The sequence below is a fragment of the Cyanistes caeruleus genome, chromosome 5, assembly GCF_971803275.1.
Source record: "Cyanistes caeruleus chromosome 5, bCyaCae1.hap1.1, whole genome shotgun sequence".
NCBI classification, from domain to species: Eukaryota; Metazoa; Chordata; class Aves; order Passeriformes; family Paridae; genus Cyanistes; species Cyanistes caeruleus.
Genome location: NC_141705.1, coordinates 27,914,442 through 27,937,084, shown reverse-complemented (window position 1 = coordinate 27,937,084; position 22,643 = coordinate 27,914,442). Strand labels below are relative to the sequence as shown.

The following is a 22,643-nucleotide window of genomic DNA, read 5'->3' as shown; positions in this document are numbered from 1 at the left end:
TTCTGATTAGAATCACTCAGGTGGTTCTGCAGAAAAATCAGTCTTTTAGACATGATTATACCAGTAAACCCAAGAGGAATATTTGACTAAGTACATAAAGACTTGTTTTTCTCTGTAACAGGATGAAAACCACTTTATTTAGAATTAGATGGACAAAGGCATACCATGTCTCTATTCAAGAAGGATTAAAATCCATTATTGTTAAATGTACTGAAATAGCATGTAAACTTTTAAACTTGCAAGGCTTATAATTGATAGAAACACTAGATACGTATGCTATCCTTCAGTCAGCTGATTTGATAAGCACTGAAATTATGCTACAAGACCTGAAATGTGGGTAGGCTCACTGGTTAACTAGCTATACTATGAAAGCAAAGTAATATAATTGTATTGTGTATTAGTCACCCTTTCCTTCCACCTGTTTATGTGAAAGATATATTTTAAAATAAATTTCTATCACATTTCAAGCAGTTTGTTGATTGCTATCAATAACAATTTTCATGCTTTTTACTTTTGCTGATGAATTAAAAAACCCTGAAAGAAGCTCAATCAAAATTAGAGCTAAAAACGCAGACTGTAACTGGGTACTCTAACTATTATTTATCTACACTTTGCAAATTATACTTCTCAAAATACGAGCAGTATTTTCAAAAAGAGAGGTCAGAAGAGTTAAGATGCCAAGATGCTTGGTCATTTTAGGCAACAAGCACTTGTATGACTCTGAGTTTTTATGACCAAGAGAAATATGAATTCATAACACATAATAGTTAACATGACTTCCAAGTTCTGCTATAAAGTTTTCATTTCAATGCATTTGCTGATCAAAACAGATCCTATGGAGAAACCCAGAGTTTGTCTTGAGCATCTAATCTGTTTAAACTTTGAGCAGCCATGTTTAGATTAGTTTTCACTTGTTTAAAATGCAGGCTGGAATGAAATCTTTTCTCTACCACATATAAACAAACAAATGATATGCATATTTCCTTGGTCAACAGTGCCTCTTGAGTAATGGGAGTTTTGTTTTTTCATGTTGACTACATTCATTTCAGTTATATCTCCTGTGATTCTAAGAAACTGTTTCAAAACAACTGAAATGAAGCCACATAGAAATAAAAGAATACAGAAATTCTCATTTGCTGGGGCCAGAATGCAGGTATGTTGTCTTACCTCCAATTGAAATGACTGCATTAAAGCACTGATCCCTAAAGGGAAGGTTAAGGTTGTCACACACCAGAACTTCATCACCTTTCTTCCTTGCAATTTCTACCAGTCCTTCACAGTAATCGCAGCCTAGATTATACACTTGACTGTTGACACTGAGATACTTTCCAGTTCCACAACCTAAAGAAAAGGATACTAGGTCAGAAGTCATGTATTCTAGACATTTGCTCTCCCTCCCAAAGCAATGAAAATAATATGAGGGCTTTCCTAATCCCATATTTTCCTGGAGGGTTTGTGCTGAGTAGCCTAACTGCTGCAGGACTGGATTTGGACTGTTGAAATTGTATGTTCACACTATTAGTATTGTAACAGCACCAACATCACCAACAAAAATACTCATTACACAGCCCTGTATAATAGCAGGTTATCTGTATTCCTGTGGGGAGCAAGGATAAGTGCAGGTTGATGGAGGAAAGAATGGTCCTCTGTAGCCACTATTGTACATCTTGGAGAACAAAATCCCAACCATGCTGCTTCACACCCGAGTCGTTATAAAGCCTGGTATCTCATTACCAACAAAGAGCATAAATGGGTGCCCAGGAGAGGGTAAGAAAAGGATAAGCATTAAGGCCCCTTTCCTCAGTACTGTTCCAGCTTCCAACTACTTTCTGTTCAGGGGACTTCCTGAAGCCATAAGTGTGTTATGTCTTTTCAGTGATCTGCAACAGATCTCTTTTGTTTGCTTAACCCCATGCAGTACTTCTCCAGTACATCTCACTACTCTCCAAGGAACTCCTAAACCATAAATGCCACTGACACAAGTCAGAGTGGAAATTTTTTACTTTAGATACAGACTTGAAAATAACCATAAATCATAAAAGTGAGTTCCATATTGTAGGCACATCCTCTTTTTGTCTTTGTGCCAATGCATTATAACCCATGTAAATGTAATGAACTGTTCCAGAACGTCTTCCACCTAAAAGTCTGTCTTCTCAAGGACTGTGCTGTACTAAATTGAAATTTTTCAGAGGATCCCTCAATGCCTTATGCATAACAATCCCTTTTCAAAATTATACTGGGAGCTGTTCACTGCAGCTCTGGGTCACTAGTGAGGAATAATTTCTGAAAGTTGACAGCCAAGCAACGGGGTAGCAGCTTAGCAAAGAGAATCATCTCAGTATTGGTAATTCAATTTAAAGGCCTGGAGTTATCTTTAGAAACATCACTGCTACTTGCAGTGCTGCTGCTCTCAGTGATGTTAATGTGCACCATTATCTAGAGAGACAGCACAGGAACTATTGCAGAATAGAACAACACTTCAGTATTGAAAAAGAGAGTATTTCTCAGCTAAAAGCAAGCACTATTCTTTGAAGCAACACTTGAGAGAAATGGAAAGTATTAATATTACTAATGCAGTTCAAGGAATATATGCAATAATACATGAAGCTCTGCATGTTAGAAAACTACAAATTTTAAAAATTTGTATAAATTATTACTCATTATTGTGTTTGCAGAGGAACACATTTATTCAACCATCATTAATTTGGAAGATTCAGTTGCTTAATATATGAATTTTGGTGAAGTGCTTTTTAACTGCTGTGAAGTTTTGGAAGTATAGAGTCCTCTCTGGGATGAAGCTAAATAGGGTCAAAAATCCTAGTATTCTAAAAATCTACAATTGCCAGAGATTCGCTTTTAAATGAGTCATCAGGAAGGTGAATTCCTTCATGTAGCTAACAATGGCCAAGCTATTTTCATGTGTTTTGATCAATGAAAAATAAGTAAGGCAAATAGACATAATGATATTTTATAATAATAAAATATTATTACCTTTAATAAAAGGTAGTGTTAAACTGAAAAGAAAATTACCAATTAAAGATCTCATTTTGAAAATTTTAGTGCCACTAAGCACTACTGCCATTTTAGTGCAACTCCAGATATCTGCCAAAAGTAAACACAATAGTTAGATTCCTGTAGATCTTATTAAACCTCATGAAAGAAGATACCTTGTGTGCCTTAATGGGACTATTCTTACTGGCAACTGTAAGGACTGATCTTCTCTCCAGATGAGAATGCAACAGGGTGACCTTAAGCTTTCAGCAATCACTGCTGATAAAGCCTCAAAGAACTTCAGATAAGATGCAAATGACTTCTATTGAAGTGGCAACAATTTTGGCTGAGACGAACCAATCCAACTCTCAGTTGAATGAGTGTATGCCACAGGATATTTCCTGAGATTATTAGTGCCATTGGTGCAGACACCTTCATCTGTATCTGGCTGCAATGACAATTTTTTATAGCAAAAAGCTATAAAGATAGCTACATGTTCAAAATAACGTCTATCAAGTATTTTTGGTGTAGTGCTCAACAGCAGCAGGAGAGCTACATATTATCTTCTGATTACAGCCTACAGCATATTAAAATAATGTTTTTCTCTTATAGGATAAAGTGGATGCATAATTTATTGTGCACATTTGTTAAACCTTCCTTTGTAGAAGTATTTTATTAGTTTAAACAGCATGGAAAACACAGTGGTGGAAACAAGCATTTGTTTGTAATGATGTGCTGTATAGGACTGAAGACATATCGCAAGCAAAGGAAGCACGCCAGCACCTGGAAAACCCCAGAAAATCTGCAGGAGCAACAGAAAATCCAGGTATAAATGCTACATGTATGGAAGACAAGGCCATAGCAGGAAAATGAGATTTTGGTGTCCATATTTAGGATCACAGGGAGATGATTTTTTTTTAAAAAAATATTTTTAATAGCAATCACATCAGAAGATTCCTCTTAATAAAAAGCCTTGCTAGGAGTAGTTTCAGGAGAAATGAAAACCAATAAATTGCAGACTGGTATTACATAAACTAAGTGATCTACAGAAACTGAAATATTAAATAATTGGGCTATTAACATAATTTTTTCAAAAGGGTTCCAAGGGAATGACAGACCATTAAGCCAGTGAGGAAATGGATAGATTAAGACTTAGCTCAACAAAAAAAGAAGGAAAAAATTATTTACTGTCTACATGAGACACTGCCAAAGAATTAAAAGAAGTGGTATATGGCATCTAGCATGGGGGCTTAAAACCAATTTTAAAACAGATTTAAACAAGTTAAAAAAGAGTTGATCTGAAGGCTAAATATGGTTAACAGCTAAACTAACAAAGCTTATAAACAATCTTTCACACCACTTCAAAGAATTGCTTACCTATATCAACAACGAGACTGCCAGGCTTTTGTTCCAGCAGAAAGTTCCGAACACGAGGCCATGCTTTGGTCTGCAGATCACTAAAGTAGGCAGCTGTATTTTCATACACACTGTGCACGTGCTGCTTTTCTAGCTGGGTAGCCTCATGTTCCATCCTGAAAACATAATGAAGATTATGTATAACAAAACACAAACTGTTGCAGCATACACTTTACATTTTATACATATGCACAATTCAGGACTTTCTGCATTTATATTCATTAAATTATTACAGCCATCTAACAGACTATTTATAAAATAGTCTTCACTCAAAGGATCTGATTTTAATTTCATGAAAGTCAAGAAAAAATGTGAATGTAATACCTCCCCTGTGAAGCATTATATAACTGCACATGCCTATGCAATAATAGGCACATTCCCAAGTTCACCAATATAGTAAAAGCTGATCTTGTGCAAAAGAGAGCCCATACTCAGTGAAAGTGCAGAACAGTTATAGAATCATAGAATCATTTAGCTTGGAAAGACCTTTATGATCATCAGTCCAACCAGATGTGAACAGGATTTCTGTGAACAGTTGCAAAACACCCTTCCTGTTGTTGCTAATGTGAATAGACAAACTACTAATATATTACTTGAAATACAGCTTGGTCCCTGAAACCTAAGCCCCTGTATCACCCATAAGTGATTTTTGGTTTAACAGCACTCTAAAAGTAATTAGTTCGCTAAAATTTTTCAGCAACAAAACCTCAATTTCCCTACTTCTACTCCAGTACCTTCATGACTTAGCACAGTATTTTAGTTTAGTGATTTGAGAAGTGGTATCTTCTTAAACTTTAAGTATTACCCCCAAGCTCATGTAGAACACAAAGTGGATGCAGACACTGAATCCCTTCATACAGAATCTTACACCTTCCTTAACGTGTCCTCACAGCCAAGGACCAACCAAGTCAGGTTTGAGTATCTGATAAAGGCTGATGAGATTACATTTCAAAGTGCTAAGGTATTCTTCAAACTAATTTAAACTGTATATCTGGGAAACATTTCTTCCCATTATTAAAACAAAACTTATTCAATTGTCCAAGAACTCAACAGAGAGTAAAGCCTGTTTCCAAACATCCAATAGACTAAGCAATGTATTATCAAGATAAAATTATAAATGGGACTCCTTTGACTGCATTTGAAAAGGTCAGAAGCAAAGACTTTAATTTACTTTTCTTGATTTTCATATTTAGGAACCATAATAAAAGTTTCATCCTGTCACTTTTAGTATTGAAATACACGACTATGAGAAAAAAGATGAGAATATGAGAAATTATGGTATCTATGAGAAAAAACATTTTAATTATGTTTTTTAAAATGTATGTCTAACAAATACTGTGAGCTGACACCACAGCTGTTCTACAGACACATCTATCCATCACCTGTCCTACAAATACAATAATTTGAATTTAAAAAATAGGAGTTAATCCCAGTGACTGAAAAAAATCAACGTACTTCAAGTGTGTGTGAATGTTTACAGAATAGTATGTAAGGCTTGATCCATTTCACTGGTACTGTGTAAGAGGTGGGGACAAACTGTTCACAGTTTTCAGTCTAGTCTGACTGTAGTATCTATGAATATCTCTCTTCAAAACATTTACGTTCAATATTTTCACAATCCTTACTTTATCTTTTTTCTACAATCCACAATTTCATTTTATGTTGCTGTAGCTCACCTTTTGTTAGGTGAACACACACATATACATAAAAATTAAATTCAGAAACAATATAGTACATTGCTAATAGGCACATTTTCAGTTTCATTGAAGACTGAAAAGCTGTAACAAACTGAAAGAAAAGCAAACAAAGAGAAACAACATAGACTTGAAATTATGTTACATGTGCCAGAAGTTACTCAATCAAAACTTTTCTCATAATCCATTTAAAGTTGGATTCTATGATGTCACATAGCATGGGTTAGTTGCAGTGATTTCAATAAATATTCCTTAAAGTCAAAAGCCAAATCCTTAGTTTTTATTTGACCCTTAAATATATAAACTTGGTGTTTCGTGTCTCCAGCTGTCTTTTTTCTCTGCCTCAAAACATATTCTGTTTGGTTGTTCAACTGCCTAAGAGTCTTCTATTTATAAGTAGTAATTCCAAAGACTAACAGTCATTTCTTTTATTTTGTTTCCTGACAAGTTCCTTGCTCTAATTTATATTTCATGTTTAGTTACTATGTGGTTCAGTGTATCCAAGTGCTCTCTTTTATCTTTCCACTTGATGCTCATTGTTCAATCTTTGCAGTTCTTAAAAAAACCCTGAAAAGGCAGAATGTTTTCAACCATTCATACTGAATTCCAAATGCTGTATTTTTTTCTCTGTTTTCCTGAAACGTCTACATTGAATTCCAACGCAGACTGAGACCTGTCTTAGTTTCCTATTGAATCCAAGATCATTAAGTTCTTCCTGTAACTTTCCCATTCACTGGAAATGGTACTGGGTCTTCAGCTACACGGGACATGCTGGAGACTTACATGTATATTATGACACAGCATTAGGGGTTATTATTTTTAGATCTTCTTAATAAATATTTTCAAGAAAATAATTTTGTTATAATAGAATAATGGTAGTATACTAAAAAAATTACCTCATGCACCATTTTTTAACAATTTCCATTCCTGTTGATTGTTTATATTTGGCAAATAATTAAGGCACATGATGAAATCAAACTTGCCAATTGACTTTCCAGTCAAGATCCAAAATACTATCAGCTTTTACTCTGCAGCATGGCAGGTAATGTCCCAGCAATTAACCTCTTCATTTCAATGTTTACAAAACAGAAGGAATGTGTGCAGTCTGCCCAGACCTGCAGCTGTACCACTTCCACACAAGTATACTGTCACCAAAAAACCACAGAAGCTTAGACCCATGTAACTTTACAAGCCAAACTCAATGCTCCTATTTCTCTTTCTAAACAAAAACAACCATTACAACTTCTTTGCCTTGAAAATAACAGTCAGTGGCTCTGTTGGACATGAATTGTAGAAAATATTAATTTCATCCAACTTCTGGATTTAGCTTCCTGGATAATTGGAAAGTCTGTTTTGTAAAGTAGGTAATGAAAATCTGCCCAGAAACCCCACTGCTTCAGCATCTGCTCCAGTTCTCATTTAAGCTACCCAGAAGCTGTAAGGCTAGCAAAGAGAAGCAGAAGGTGGTAATTATGGACACTTTTCCCATGCTCAATTCTTCTTCTCTTGTGCTTACACTCCTGTTAAAGGGCTCATGTAGAGGCTTGGAGCAGAGACAGGAGTGTGCAGTAAATTGGCACCGAGCTGCTCAGCCACTCTGCAGCAAGTCTTGCCAAGTCCCTGAAATGTGAATGCAGCTCAACAAATGTACACCTCCAGCAAGCAAGCAGCTTGGATAATAACAGAAGAGCAGGATTCTCCACCCTTTCAGTGCTTCCTGGCCATCCTCCTGGTGATTGGTTCATGAGATTCCAACAGGCCCTTGTTGCAGCTGATCCATTAAATGAGGAAACTGGACGAAAACTGTGTTCTCAATTCTGCTGAATTTACTGGGAAGTGGACACCAGTCCATCACATATAACTGTGGTACATTAACAAATCATTTGAAAGTAAATAGGTTGTAATCCATTGACTTTTTCCTACATTGCTCTTTTCCCTCTTTGTTAAAAGACCCCAAAAACAACCAAGCTAAAGAAAAAAAGCCTAAAATATTACAGCTTCAAAAACAGTAAAAGGAATTGTACAAACACGATATATATTTTCATCACTGTATCTCACTAAGAGTTCTCTGGCTCTAAGGTAATCTAATTTCTTCCCTTTCCATTAACATTCTGCAACCTTTTAGATAATTAACTTTTCAAGGATACTGCTTTAATAAAAGTCATGTTGCTTGGATATTTTTTATCGCTGCTGAAGTAAGAAATACATTTCAGCAAGTGACCTTGAAATGAAAACAACCAAAATGAATAACCTCCATTTCCAAGTTTTTTTTTTTTAAACCATGTTTGGGTTTTTGGGGTTATTTTGGGAAGGTGAGCATGTTTGAAATTTTGTTGTTGGTTTTAAAAGCATTTAATTTACAATGTTGACTAATGGTATTAAACACCTCATCCTCAAGTGGACAAAATACTTGCTGGCTCCCAGATGCCTGGGGTATCTTGAAACTGAAGCACAGGAGGTAGTGTTCAGTCCAAAAACACTGCCTCTATCACAGTCTACCAAAAGCTTTTCACACTTACCTGCAGTTCTGAATCACTTGCAGGCCTCCTCACCTACCTCAAGTTATCTCCTCCCAGTCACTTACGATTTTCATCTTCCATCTTCTTTTCATTTATTACACCTTCCTCCACCTCCTTTAGCATGTGCTATATCAGCACAACTACTGAACTTGATGTAATACTGCATAATACTGTGAAGTCTTGACCTGGCTCATGTCCAGCTCCTCCTTGCCTTTATATCCAGGCCAAACACAATACTGCTATATGTCACAAAGCTTTTGACAATGGCCTCTTGGAACCACCTTGTAATTTTCCTGAATTGATCATATTTGTCTTGAAATCAATCGCTCTTGATTAATTTGCACCACAGGCCTTCCTTGTCTTCTCTTTTGCAACTATTTTCTCTAATGCTTTGATGAGCAGCATGGATTCACTCAATTCAGTGCAAGATTTCAGCCTACTAATGAGAGCCCCTCTTAGATACACTCTTTTTCACATGCTGATGGGAATTCTTAGTATCATTTTGGATAAGAACTGCTTCAAAGATCTGGGAAATTCAGCACAGTTGTGTCTCTCTTTGTTGCCACAGCAACATGAATCTTGATTACACACGTAACTCCAGCTATGGATGCAATAACCTAATTAATCACTTAAATGGAACAGGATAAACCACAAGGGCTAGGTCTACATCCTCAATACCCTGCTCTCCAGCAATAACACGCACTTGTAGCTGTTACTAACATCTAAGTAAAAGGTGGGGCAGTCCAATTTGTATTTCTCCCTTCGTCTCTAGAATAGGAAGAATCACCTATTCAGTGAGAAATGTTTTCAGTTTACTTCCAAAACTTAGTAGTCTTTTCATTCAAATACAGGTAGCCATGAACACCAAGTGTACAAGCCTAGTGGACTAAAAACCACAGTATTTTTTCCCATGCTAAAACAAAAATCCAATTCATTTCCAACAGCAAAACATCAGCCCTTCTCAAAACCAAACCCAAGATTCCTGTATCAGGACTTTGCTCACACTTGGATTGCATTTATAAATCATAGAAGCAACTTCCATTCTGATTGATGGTGATTTCTTGTTTCAACAATGCAGACAACAAACTGGTCTATGTCGACATACCAAACGGCTTCCAGATATGAATCATTAAGCAAAGCAGCTGTATTAGTAAACAAATGATAATGAAACAAAATAATAGGAATGCTGTCATGAACAGTTCAACTAGCTGCAATGAAAGTTTAGCAAGAGGATACAATAGGAGATGATTTTCTTACATAAGGCTAACAGCTTCAGTAATTAATTTCAACCACGCATGAACCATTATAATCCCATGAAAATGCACAGTGTTTTCAAATGAAATCAGAGCAAGGGGAGCTCCATGCAGCATTACTAAAACATTTTTGAGCTGAAATCCTGATTCAAACCCCTTTATCCAGTAAAATTTGGGAAATTCTGAAATGAAAAATGAAGAGCTGGGACAAGAACCACTGTTAGCTGAAACACTAACTGTGAAATGAGCATTTTGAAGTAATTTTGTTGATTAAATTGAAGGCACTATCATTGTATTTTTTCTTACTAAAATACATAGAACTTTGTCCCAGCAAAACATTAAAAGGACTGAGACTGCTCTTACAAGACCTTGGACAAAATAAGCTTATAATTCAAGCTCTAGTAATTCAAAATGACAGCCATTCACTGCCACATTCATTTTGTTAGCTTTATTTTCCAGTTCAGACAAAACCTAGTACTATTCACTGCACATTCTTGGATCAGTTAATCATTTAATATTCCCCTTGCTGTTTTGCATTTAGGGTCATAGTCTATGTACCTGAAACATTGCACTGTAAACAGATTTATTTTCACTAAGTACATAAACTCCATTCTGTAGATAGCTAATATTCTGCTAAATGAAAACACACAAACATGGACCCTTGGCCACTAAAAAAACCTGCTAGGAGGAACATACTCATGCTTCAAAGTCCCTTTACATGTCTGTTCATCTTTACTACCACATCAAAACTCATAAATCACCTCCCAGTGCAGAGTCCCTTCCTCCTGAAGTCCCACACAGTCAAAAACCCGTGATGCTGGATGTGCACTGATGTGGGTCTTCAGATCCTGCACAGAAACACTCTGTACAGACACCAGAGGACAACTGAGGACTAGGAAAAATTTAGCCTACTAAGAAGGAAGGAAAGTGTCATAATAAGTAGTGCTGAGAAGAGCAAAGTATTTAGGTTTTTCTTCACTATTGATATTAATTGCCACCAGGTGTCAATACACCAATGACAAAGGGATAAGAATTTAGGGAGAGAATAGATTGGGGCTTTTAATTTCACGGTTTTCTGAACAACTAGCCTAATAAACAGTATGTAGGGAACTGATTGCACCGGTCTTGGATTAGACAGTCTCAGAGTCACAAGAAATTAGTTTTGAGAAGCTGTGGGCAACTTGTACAATCCCTCGTCTCATCATATTCTAGTAAAAAAAATAAAAATTAGGGACAGTTGTTTTAGATTTTAGAGATTGCAGTGGAATGGTACAGCTGGCACAATTTCGAAGATGATATTTAGAGTGTAGTTATCAAAATTAACTCTCACACTGGAAGGATATCCTGAGCATACTGGTCCAGAAATATGCTTTGGACACTCCTCAATAATTTCTTTGTATGACACTTGCAGACAGACCAAATCATCAGGGTTCAAATGAGCTGGTTAATGGTATCAGAAATCAAATGTTTAAACAGATCACAAAAGACAAAAGCAAAGCATTACTTTTTCAATATGAATAACCAACTGCACGAAGAAAGACTGAAGGAGGCAGGATGGGATGAGGGGTAGCAGCTCTGCAGAAGTGGATCTGGGCTGTATAACATTCACAGATTTAATAACACTATGTTGTTTTGATGGTTTTAGCAATATAGTGTTGCCAAAAATATAAGAAAATTAAAAAAAAAAAATCAGGATCGGAACACAGAAATAGGGCAGATACCTGCAAGTTACATAAGATTTTCCTTCTCCTACATTCGACACTGCTGGCATATCCAGTTGAGCATTATGTTAAACTTCCAGCAAGAATAAAATAGGAGAGAACAATTATGAGATGTTGTACATATCTAAGAGATCAGAAATCAGGTAAATCTTGGGGAAAGAAATTGTTGTTTCGGAGTGTTGGTCCAGAATGAGAGAGGACCATCTCATAACAAGAAGGGCTGCTGCAAAGTGGAGGGAAATACCTGTTTACCAAAACTGAAGGGTAGACAAAAGACAGCAGCTTATGCTACAGCAAGGAAGATACAGATAGGGCACTTTAAACAAAAGAAAATGAACAGAAAAGCACTGGAAATTACTGTGGATTGGGTAGGACACGGAGCCTCCACCAATGGGGTCTTAAAAATCAAAGTCAGTTAAGTACCTGTCAGAAAATACTCTGTGACCTGCATCAGTATCTCAAAACCTCTGGCCAATCTACCTATTAAGCTTTAAATGCAGCTATTTTTTTCTCCTTGGTAGCTGTACGTCTCAAACATTTGTATACAATTATCATGTCTCCTCATTTTCCAGCAGTTAAACAAGCATTAAATATTTAGTGTTTTTCATCTTCTCTGACGAATCAGTCAAGGTGGTCTTTTACAAGTACTGTTATCATTCTAAGTATCCTCTCCATATGTCTTTATTCATTAGGCCAAGGGATATTCACAGGAATATTTGATTCCTGAATGTCATTCTACAGTTCTGGAATTATGATTTTTAAAATTTCTTCTGTTTCCTCACACTCTGGGTTTGCATTCAGAGTACTATTTTTAGTTGGATCAGTTTTAATTTATGTAGAGTCGTTCTTTTTTTTTTCAGTCAGAGAGCTCATCACTGCTGGTGCTTACATGGTACTTGGTGTAATAAACAAAACCTCCCTTTTTAGAATGATTTACAAACTGACTTAAGACAGTCAATTACTTCAAAACATATCTTCTGCTGAAATCTCAGAGACAGAAAGATAAGTAGCACATTATCAAGTAGAATCTCAAATGGAGGTTGCCAATGGTTGCCTTTGATCTCAATATGAGATATAAAATGTTGTAGAATCAATTACAGTAATTACAGAACTACTAAGTGGTTTCTCTTGATACATTTTATAAACTACTCTTGATTATCATGTTTATTACAACTGAACATATCATTTCCTATCTTAAAATATTCATATACAAATGTACTCGGTGTTCAACATACTCACCAAATACAGTTCTATAAGAAAAGATCTTGTAGTAGACAGTACTAGGTACTAAGTTACCTCAGTAGATGACCACCTGAATGAAATCAGTCAGTGTGCCTTTCTTTTTTTACCTTACAAAACAATAAATTCTGACTGAAGCACTTTTTTTTTGAAAAAAAAGTTTTAGTTCTAGGAAGTCATGTATTTATATTTACTTTCTCAAAAAAGAAAATGTTATCTCATATGTTTTTGAGGCTAGTGCTCAAAACTGTCTTAAGTACTCTCTAAGAGTAATTGGGTGCTTATGCAGCTGACAAAGGCTCCTGAAGATACACCACTAATCCTATCAGGGTTCAGATTTAGACCTAGACACAGAAAAACTGCATTAAGTTGTTACTGAAAGGTTGAGGAGCAACCCTCTGTGAAGGGTCTGTCACCAACAGCTTCTTCCAATGGCAACTGTAGTAGACTGAGCAGTGTGAAGGCCTAGTGGTGCTGTAGTCAATGTCCCTACAAGAGAACCTTGGTTTTCATAACTCACCAGACCTTCACTCAAAGATTATTTCATTTTAAGTGCATTACAGCATGAGTGATACCTTTTTGCATAACTTGTTATTTCTAAGCCCTCGATTTTATAGACAAGAAAGGCCTTTGAAAAATACGATTTTCCTCATCAGCATGGAAAGGCTCCCTGGGGGAGCTGAAATTTCATATAAATACTACTAAAGTTCTCTATTTGGAAAATATTTTAATCCCATGGCCTTTCTAGGTGTAATTTCTCTTCTTAAAATCAGGAAAATATTGTATGACAGGGAAAAAAGTTGATACCTACAAACATCAATATCTGGAGCATCAAAACAAATATTAGCTTAGAAGAAATTTGACCTTTAAGTAACTTCTCTGAAATTATTATATGTTGATATAAATGTGAAATTTTCTTCAAAATGGAATATTTTTCAACAGCAAAATATAAACCAAGTTATACAATGCCTTTTGTCCAACTGTGTTCCACTTAAACTTTTCTGAGGAAAAAAAATCATTCTGTGTCACATGAGTTTAAGTCAGTTATGTAAAGCCTGGCTATGACACAAGTATTTATTTTTGTTTCCAACAGACTCCTTTTCTCCCAGTAATTCAGCTGATACTTCTACGTCCATTTATGAGGGTACATAAATAATTTTTGAAGCACCAGCCAGTGTCTTTACTCTTCATTTTTTCATTTAAAAATTACTTCACAAGCATATAGAAGTCTGAAATGCTTTTTCAATTTCTTTAATCTTTAATCTTCATAAATTTAAGAGACATTTGGCACTCAAGCCACGGTTTTCTGTCACACAGAAAATTCTGTCACTATTACTGCCTATAAACCGGCCCATGTAGATTCTGGTACTGCAAAGACATGGATATCTGCTGAACTTTATGCTGTGAATCATCTCACTGACTTCAGGTAGCCCATTAATAACTAAAGGCAGGAATTTGCAAATAATATTTTTCAAGACTAAGCCTTACACTGTTTCTACTGTCCCATATTCTGATTCATCCATCCAGAATGGATGGCAGAATATCTGCAAATCTGAGAGTTTGCATGGGAAGTATTTATACCTTGATGTAGGGCTGTTTGCAAATTCTGTTCAAAGACATGGTCTATATATAGCATCTATTACTGAAATAAATATATTTATGTACTAGACTGAAAACAAATTACTAAAATGAAGCCAACCCTCCAGGGTCCATTAAGGGGCATGAAAAAGTCCTGAAAGGATCAGTTCTGTTTCTCACGGAGAGGCTGCTGAATGCTTTTCTTATCTCTTTCTCGAGTTGCATGCACAAAATCACAAACTCCAGCAGCACGCTTCACCTGAGCAACTGTATCAGCAAGGAATGTCATCCTGTGCACTACGTCAACACAGCAGGGCTGCTGAATTCTGCCAGAAATTCTTTGCAAAAGAAAAGGCACTGGTGAGCTGACTCCCTGAGCTCTGGATGTACCCACTGATGCTCAGTGGGAATGAAAATCCCTTTACAAACATTCATTAACCAGAGAACACTCTGCAATGCTGAGAGCTCTATGTGGAGGCAATACCTCAGTATTTAGAATTCTCTAGGAAAAGAAGAAAATAATTATGAACTATGATGGCTTAGGATTGCTCCAGTTCATTGCTTAGGACTGTCTGCCAACGCACAGCGCGTACTTAATTTTTAACTAATCGGGCGACCACGGAAAAACTTATTATTGCTGTGGTAAATTCCTCCCCACGTTTAGTAAAAACTCCCCTCCCCGCCTGCTACACCAAACTGAGCTCCAGCATCCACGCTAGTTCCCAGCCCTGCAAGCCGCGGCTCCGTACAATTGCAATGTGACATGGGGGAGCGAGGGCTGGGGTACACGGCACGTGTGTAAAATAATTAGTTAAATCTCCAAATCCTTCCCTCCCGGGCTGGGTCAGCGCCAGAGGGGCGACTCCCGGCTCTGCGGGCAGCGTTTTTAAGACGATCATCTCAATCTGCAAAAAATGCAGCGCGACGCTTTTTTTTTTTTTTTTTTTTTCGGCTGGTGTGATGTTGGGGTGGGGATTTTTTTGCGCTTTCCCCACCGCCAGGTTTTTCCTCGCCGCTTTCCTTTTCCTGCCCTCCGCAGCATCCCACCCGCGCCACCTTCCCCGCCGTGCTCACCTGCTCCCGCGGGGCGGCGGCGGCTCCATCCCCGGCGGCGGGGGCGGCGCTCGGCCGGGCCGGGCGGGCCGGGCCGGGCCGGGCCGGGCCGGGCCGGGCGGTGCCGCGGGGCCCCCGGCGGAGCGGCGCGGAGGGGAGCCCTCCCCGCACCTCTCCGCCGGGGCCACCCCCGCTCGGCGCGTCCTGATCCCTCACTTCCCCGCAAGCGGGAGGAGGCGGGGTAAAACAAAAAAAGGGCCGGGTTATCAATTCCCTGTTAACTCTTCTCCTTGCGGTCTCGTCCCTCGGGCGTCTTCTGGCAGGAGGGTGGTGCTGATGGAGGTGATGGTGGCGGTGGGATGCTCCGTCAGGGAAGCGGGGGGTTGCCGGGGCGGGGAGCAGCAGGGTCCCCGAGCTCCTCTGAACCCATGGTGATGGGAGCCGTGTCTGCTGATGGCAAAAGCGGCCAGGGAAGATTAGCCCTTGCTCATTTAAAGGTTAAGCGCAAAGCTAACCTTTGTGACGAGGTCCTGTCTGAAAGTCTTCCCATCCCGCGACTCTTGAGAGTGAATAGTTTTGTTCCCTACTCCCGCATGATTCCTATTAAAGCAGTGTAAAAATGGCAGATTGTTCCTATACTTCCATATACTTACAGGTGTTTATTACAAAAGTACGCAAAAACCCGGCCATGCACCAGGACCCAGATACAATTAGCACAATAAACATGAATTAAAGAGATAGTCCTGTCCCAAGAACTTATAAATTGTGTATAAGAGATTACAGATAAAGAAGGATGCAATGAAATAATACCAGTCAGTACGACAGGCAGGGAACTCAGCACAGCATTGTACAAAATACTTGAATGTATTGAACTATTTACTGTTACAGGTAGTCTTTTGCTCAAATCAGTTTTGAAGTACCTGAAGAAGGGATTATGAGGAACACAAGTGTGCATTGATGGGATTTTCAAGACTGACAAAATTACTCAAGGACATGCCTTCCCTTTATTTTGACAATCCCACTTGAATGAAAAGATTTGGGGGAAGATTATAATAACAAGATGAGAATAAGCATACTGAAAACACATAAAACTAATATTCTATTAAATGTACCAAAGTCATTGAGTAATGATGAAACTCTAAGTCTCCATTATGAAGGAATCAGTTAGATAATAACTAACCTTCTTAACACCTTCAAAGAGCTTTGACTAATTTGTAAGACATGAATGTCCTTTGCAAACATTGTGTTGACTTGTCCCTGTTATGCTATACTTCCATGTACATTCAGCTAATTTAATTCTCTAATGCAGAGTCAGCTAAATTGGTACAGACAAATTAGGGTCTGCCATTCCCAGGCTCTTTCAGATACTTTTTTTTGAAGATGATGTATTCCTCATTCTTCCTTCATGAAAGGATGTATTTTCTTTCAGAAAATATCTCAAGTGTGAATACCACCTTATGTTATTTGTTGACATAAATATTTGCTTATTTTAAACGCTCTTCAGTTTGAAATACTGCCTCAAACCCAGCCTTCTCAGAAAAAGATTCTGATGTAGCCTCATAAAACTCTACTGTGGGGAATTCACACAGCATTTTTCCTTACCACCTAATCTTTCCTGGATATTCCTTAAAACTACAATTATGTATCAGTCCTATAGATTCTCTCCAGACTTCCTGCTTCTGATGCATTTAAAATAGATGTTAGTCATGTAGCTTAATACACTTTAGGAAAAAAAGAAAACCTCATTTTTATTAAGGTTTTATTATGATTAACCCAAACCAACCCCATCTCATCTTGGTCTCATCATACAAATTTAGGCAGAATGAAAATAGAATACTTTCTCCTTTGGAGTACTATGCATCAACAATTACATAAGAAACTGCAGTCTGTAGCAACCCCTCCTCCCTAAACAATTAAAAGACCTCATTAAAATCAATTTTTTTCTATATTAAAAAGGATTTAGGTCACTAAATTAAGTGACCAAACATTGGGAAAGCCAGAAGGCTGCCCATGAAACCTTAATTCAGACCTCTTGTGCCTGTGCATTGCTACCCTGTACTTAATTACTGTTTGTCTGCAGAATACCAGGCTCCATTTGGAACATTTGAAATTATGTAGTGGCAAGCATGTAAGACTGGCTAATTATGTTGCCTCTTGCATTCCCATTCATTTATTCCTTTACTTTCTAGCATCTCTTTTGTGCTCACCCCTTATCATCTCTCATCTGAAGATTGCTCTTTCCCTGGCCTGTCTGAAACCTTTACCCTTAGATAACCTTTTGCAGTCAATCAGGTAAAGCTTTCTACCATAGGGTTACAGCAATTGCTAATTATTCCTTCAAAGGCTATTTGTGATTTTTCTCCAAAGATGAGGGAAAAAAGAACAAAAGAAGAAAAGAAAAAGGAATAAAAACAAAGCAAGAGGGGGAAAGAGAAGGAAAGCCAAGGAAATAAAAGCTTCTAGGTTGAAGCAGTAGGGAAAATAAGGAATCGAGGTCAGTCTTCATAATATAGAGCTTCCTTATTACAAAGGATCAGCTCTCAAATTACAAGCTTTACAAAGAGACAGTTGTACTTGAAAGCAAAAGGAAGCATTAAGTTACCTGGTGCCTTGGAAGGGAAGGATTATGCTGTATTTATAAATAAGGCTGCAGTGTCTCAGTAGACATTCTGGAAAACTGATGATTTTTTTTAAAACTTGTGACAAAACCTCTATGTCTGCTTCTGTTGAAAGAAGGCCTCATCAGTCAAAGACTTTGTTTCCTCTCTACAATAAGTATTACAAAGAATAAACACCTTTGTGAGGCTTCTTTTCTATGCAGATGTGTGAGAGGTAGTCATGAGCTAGTGACTTACATCTTTGGTCGGTGAATTTGGTCTTCACATAGAATTATAATGTTACTGTCAAACTGTAATGTTGTTTTAAAAAGTTTTCCACCAGAACTAACAACAGATGGAAGCAGTGGTGTTTGTGATAGCACTACAGTGAACTAAAAGCAGCAGTTCCACTTCATGGGAAATTTTAGACCTGTAAAAGCTAAAGGAATGATATTCTTCAGCAATAACTTCAATTTTTTTTTTCTGGAACATGAAAATCCAAAGAAAATTTGAGCTAGAAAAACCATGCTATTTCCCAAAATTAAGTAAAATGGGTCTCTAAAGGCTTACGTTTCCCAGTGAAACTGAGTATAAGCATATTTTGTTTGTCTGGCAATCTCAATATCACAAAAGTCCAATTCTCAAAAGTTGCTAAAAATGGTACTTATTGTCCTGAGTGCTTCAGTCTTTAGGGACTTCCTGACCCTTTGCATGGTTTATGCAATCACTGGCAATAGAAACTTCATTTCTTAAATAAAATTCATATCCTCGGCTTCTCATTTGCTTCCAGGAGTTTCAATAATAAAAAAAAAATCTTCAAAATTTTGATGATACTGTGTGCTGAGCCATGCTGCAGTGTGTAATGGATTTGAGTGGGATAAGAAAGCAGAACAAATTTACTGAAAGTAAGCCATGTTACAGTCCAGTAAAATTAAACACTCATGGCTTCAGGAACATAATTGTGCAGATATTTTTTCCCATAGGCTTACCATACAGTCAAGCTTGGATCATGGGAGATTTTTAATGTGTGACCTTTATAGCCTACCACACAGGGCTGCTGTGGGGATTAATTAGTTAAGATTTGTAAAGTGCTTTGAAGATTGTAAGGCATTAGGTTGCACAAGTGCTAAGCACTATTATTTAATACTTAAGTACAACCAAGCTTTACAGGACAACTCATGTTCACCTCACTAGAAAGAGTCTTTGTGATTTCTTTGTGATTTCAGTACAGTTGTTGCAAGAGGTAAAGCAAGCAGAATGGACCACAAAAGAGGGAAATTTCTTTCTTGTTGCACTATCAGTGACTAAAGTGAGAGATAACTGTAGTGGTATTTCAGAAAAATTAGTTGAAAAATAATTATTATGAAATTCAATGATAGAAATCCACATAAAAATGCAGGGCTCCCTTTTGTGCCAGTACTGTTATTTTTACTACACCTTATTTTGCCCAAGTAGATCCACAGACTATTCTCCAAATCGCAGACCTATAGATGGACCAAATTTATCAGCTGAAAATGCTGCCAAGTGACAGTAGGGATGGATAAAATTGGTAAGTTGTACTTCATACATATTTTGCCTTATTTAAGTAAAAAATTTGGAAGAAAGATGAACACAGACTGCTCTCTTTTTTAATCAGATTAGGAACACCTTGTTCTGATACAATTGCTTGGTTGGATTTCATTTTGATATAAACCTTCCTCTTGTTTTGTAATATCAGTTTTCAGCAGCAGGAAATCTTTGGGATTTTTGTGGTAGCAAAGGGACATGGTATTTGTTAATAAAATAACAATGCAAAACAGGACAATATGACATAATTTTGCACCTAAGTATGCTGGAGATAGAGGAATGCAAGTGTTTCAGGACTGCTGACAGGCACATATTGTAGAGGTTAAGGTGGCATATTGTTGGACCCTGAGCTGCATCCCAGCATCCTGAAGTCATGAAGACCTTATTTGGTATGCAAGGGAGGAGGGTTTGGTTTAATTAACTTACAAGGACTAATTATTATTCAATGGAAGTGTCTTTTCAGGACAAAGCACTTTGTACTTGCATTTCTTGCCTCTGCAAATGTGCTGCAGACATTTCACAAGGACAGACTTTTCAAGTATATGCATTTCCTCTCTGTGGCTAAAAATAAAGATTTACTTTTCTATAGTGTTTTGACATTTCGATCTCAATTGAAGCATGTAATAAAAATTCAGTTCACTGACTGTCTCCAGTATGACCTGAAATTCAGCTTCACAGATAAGTAAAAGAGGCAAAACAGAAAGTGAATAGTGTGCTTGCACAACAGAGATTCTTGTCCATTCCTGGGTGAAGGAAGCTACAGGCCCCTAATGCTTCTACTTCTCTTCAGAAATAATAAATTTTGCTTCCTCTATTAAGCTAAAAACATTCGTTGTGTCACAGAAGATCAAATTACTTCTCCAAAAACACAGATGATGTCCAAGAATAAGCCAGAGTTCAACTTATCTTTCTAGACACTGACCCTGTCCCAGACTGCTTTAGTCATTCAATTTGGAAACAGCTTAAAACAACTAGAACAGTGTGGTGAATACCATTTAGGGAAATGATTTGTGTGTGGTGGAATATTTGACTCAGTGCAGTCTGGTAACAGGGTCTTACCAGGCTTTTGACCATCTGTCCCAGGAGATGTGGGAAACTGGAGGTAGTACTCTTCATTCAGATTTGGCTCTTTAAGTTCAAAAGCGTTCTTGCAGAGATTCAAGGCTTCTCTGTTCTCAACACGTTTTAGAGTTTTTCCAAGCCTTTATCTGAGGCTCCACTTACCTCCACAGTTGCTCTCCCACCACAGTGTCATGGCAAATGCCAAAAAAGCAACTCAGCTGTAACATTCTTTTCTTTTGTCTTTTCAGGAACCTTTTTCTTTGATTTTCTTACTGCCTTCTCTTTTGTTTAAAGAATCTTAAATTATACAATGGCAACTACTCGTTATTCATTTTAGATTCATTATGGGTTTGCCTATAACAATGTACAGTGTTGCTCATACCAAAAATAAACTACTTGACCTGCATTAGTATTCTTAATGCTTATTTCAGCAGAAGTGAAATTGTTCGTCTGAAAGGGTAGACATTTACCAGGTGCATTACAAATCTAGTTAGAATTTGAAAAAAATACAGTTGGCTCTTCTGATGCCTGAGTTACTGAGCTTGAAATATACAATGACTGCTATCAATTTCTCATACTGTGCAGACCGCCACACACAGTTTGGAGATGGGTGAATGTGATTCAGCTCTCATGTGATTTTGGTGTATTGAACAAGAAACATTTAAACACTGTAAAAACAGAACCATCAACAAATGTTTTCAAATGTTGCTAAAGGTACTCTCTTGTACCAGATAGGAAGAAATACAATAAGTGAGCATCCCATCAGTCCCTCCATGGAATGGGTCACACACCATGAATAGGCAGTGCCTATGAGTCATGCTGGCAGCAGCCACATGGGTGGCATTGAAAGATGACATGTCCACAGTCTTCTCATATTGACAGCAGACCAAGATCCACTACAGCAAGACCACGTGCATCTTTTTTATCTTTTCATTTCTTCAGCTGGAAGATGAGCTTAGAATAGGACTAAATATTGTCTTTATCTCCTGAACTAGCTACCTGAACTACTGTGAATATGTCAGATCTCTGGTACCCTAAGCTCTGAGCAGAAACTGTTTTTCTGGGACTGTAGAGTCCTCTGACTTTTCTCCATACTGCTTGGGGCTCCTATTCTTCCCATGCATAACTACATCCCATAACTCTCAGGACCAAATAGCCCAAAGTGCTCATCTTGACCCAAAGCAGAGGGCTCTGTTTTCTTGTCCATCAGCCCATATCATGGAGGGAAGAGGAAGTGGCAGGGACATTAGTCTAATTTAATTCTTCTGGTCACCAAGAAGCAGAAAACATGTATGTGCTCCAGTAAGACCTTCTCGACTAACCTCCATCAGAACTAGGAAAATTCTCACTTTAGCTGCATATGTGTAACAGTGAGAATTTCTGTCCTAAGTAGAGGAAAATATTCTGTCTTGGCAAGAAAAGCTGTTAACATCAAAGAGTGTGAATTTGAATTTTCAGTATTTCTAAACTTATTCCCATGGTATTCTTTTTGCATACTCAATCCAGTGAAACGCTGAAAATGTTTCTTCTATTCCTTTGTATTTAAAAATGGATTGATGGAAAGGAATTTTTTTGGAAGCAGTTCTTAGAGATGGCTCATAGATCCATTATATTCCAGGACCTTTGCCCATTTTTACGTTAAAGTAACAAAGTGAAGTGTCATATGCTTCATTGCAAACTGATTTCCTCTCCCTTCTTTTTTAATTTAGTTTTATGAAAAGATATTTGGAAATAAAAACAAAAAACCAAAAAAGGAAGAAAGCATTACTAAAAATAAATCCAAGCAAAGAACATGTGTTGAAGAGTTGCAGAATCCTCTCAGTCTGGAAGAACAGACTTAGTAAAAAATGTGCCCTTTTCTCAACCCCATATTAATTAACTCAGTAATAAGTAGAAGCTTCTTAAGATATGGGAAGAACAATTATTGTTATGGGTCTCCACACAGGGGGCTGGG

General features: G+C 37.5%; 1 protein-coding gene across 4 annotated transcripts in view; it reads right to left on the bottom strand.

Annotated features, from left to right (window-relative positions):
- TRMT9B (tRNA methyltransferase 9B (putative)) overlaps positions 1-22,643 on the bottom strand; it is a 113,298-nt gene that overhangs the window by 3,580 nt on the left and 87,075 nt on the right. For 3 of the 4 annotated variants that reach the window (XM_086890118.1, XM_086890117.1, XM_086890116.1), the window contains 2 exons: positions 4,369-4,523; positions 1,168-1,341 (listed from right to left, as the gene is read on the bottom strand). In XM_086890118.1, coding sequence (XP_086746244.1) covers positions 1,168-1,341; positions 4,369-4,522 — 328 coding nt within the window. In that variant the 5' untranslated portion in view covers position 4,523. Of the gene's footprint in view, positions 1-1,167; positions 1,342-4,368; positions 4,524-15,485; positions 15,559-22,643 lie in introns of those variants that run through there. The other variant, XM_023925169.2, reaches the window with a different exon arrangement.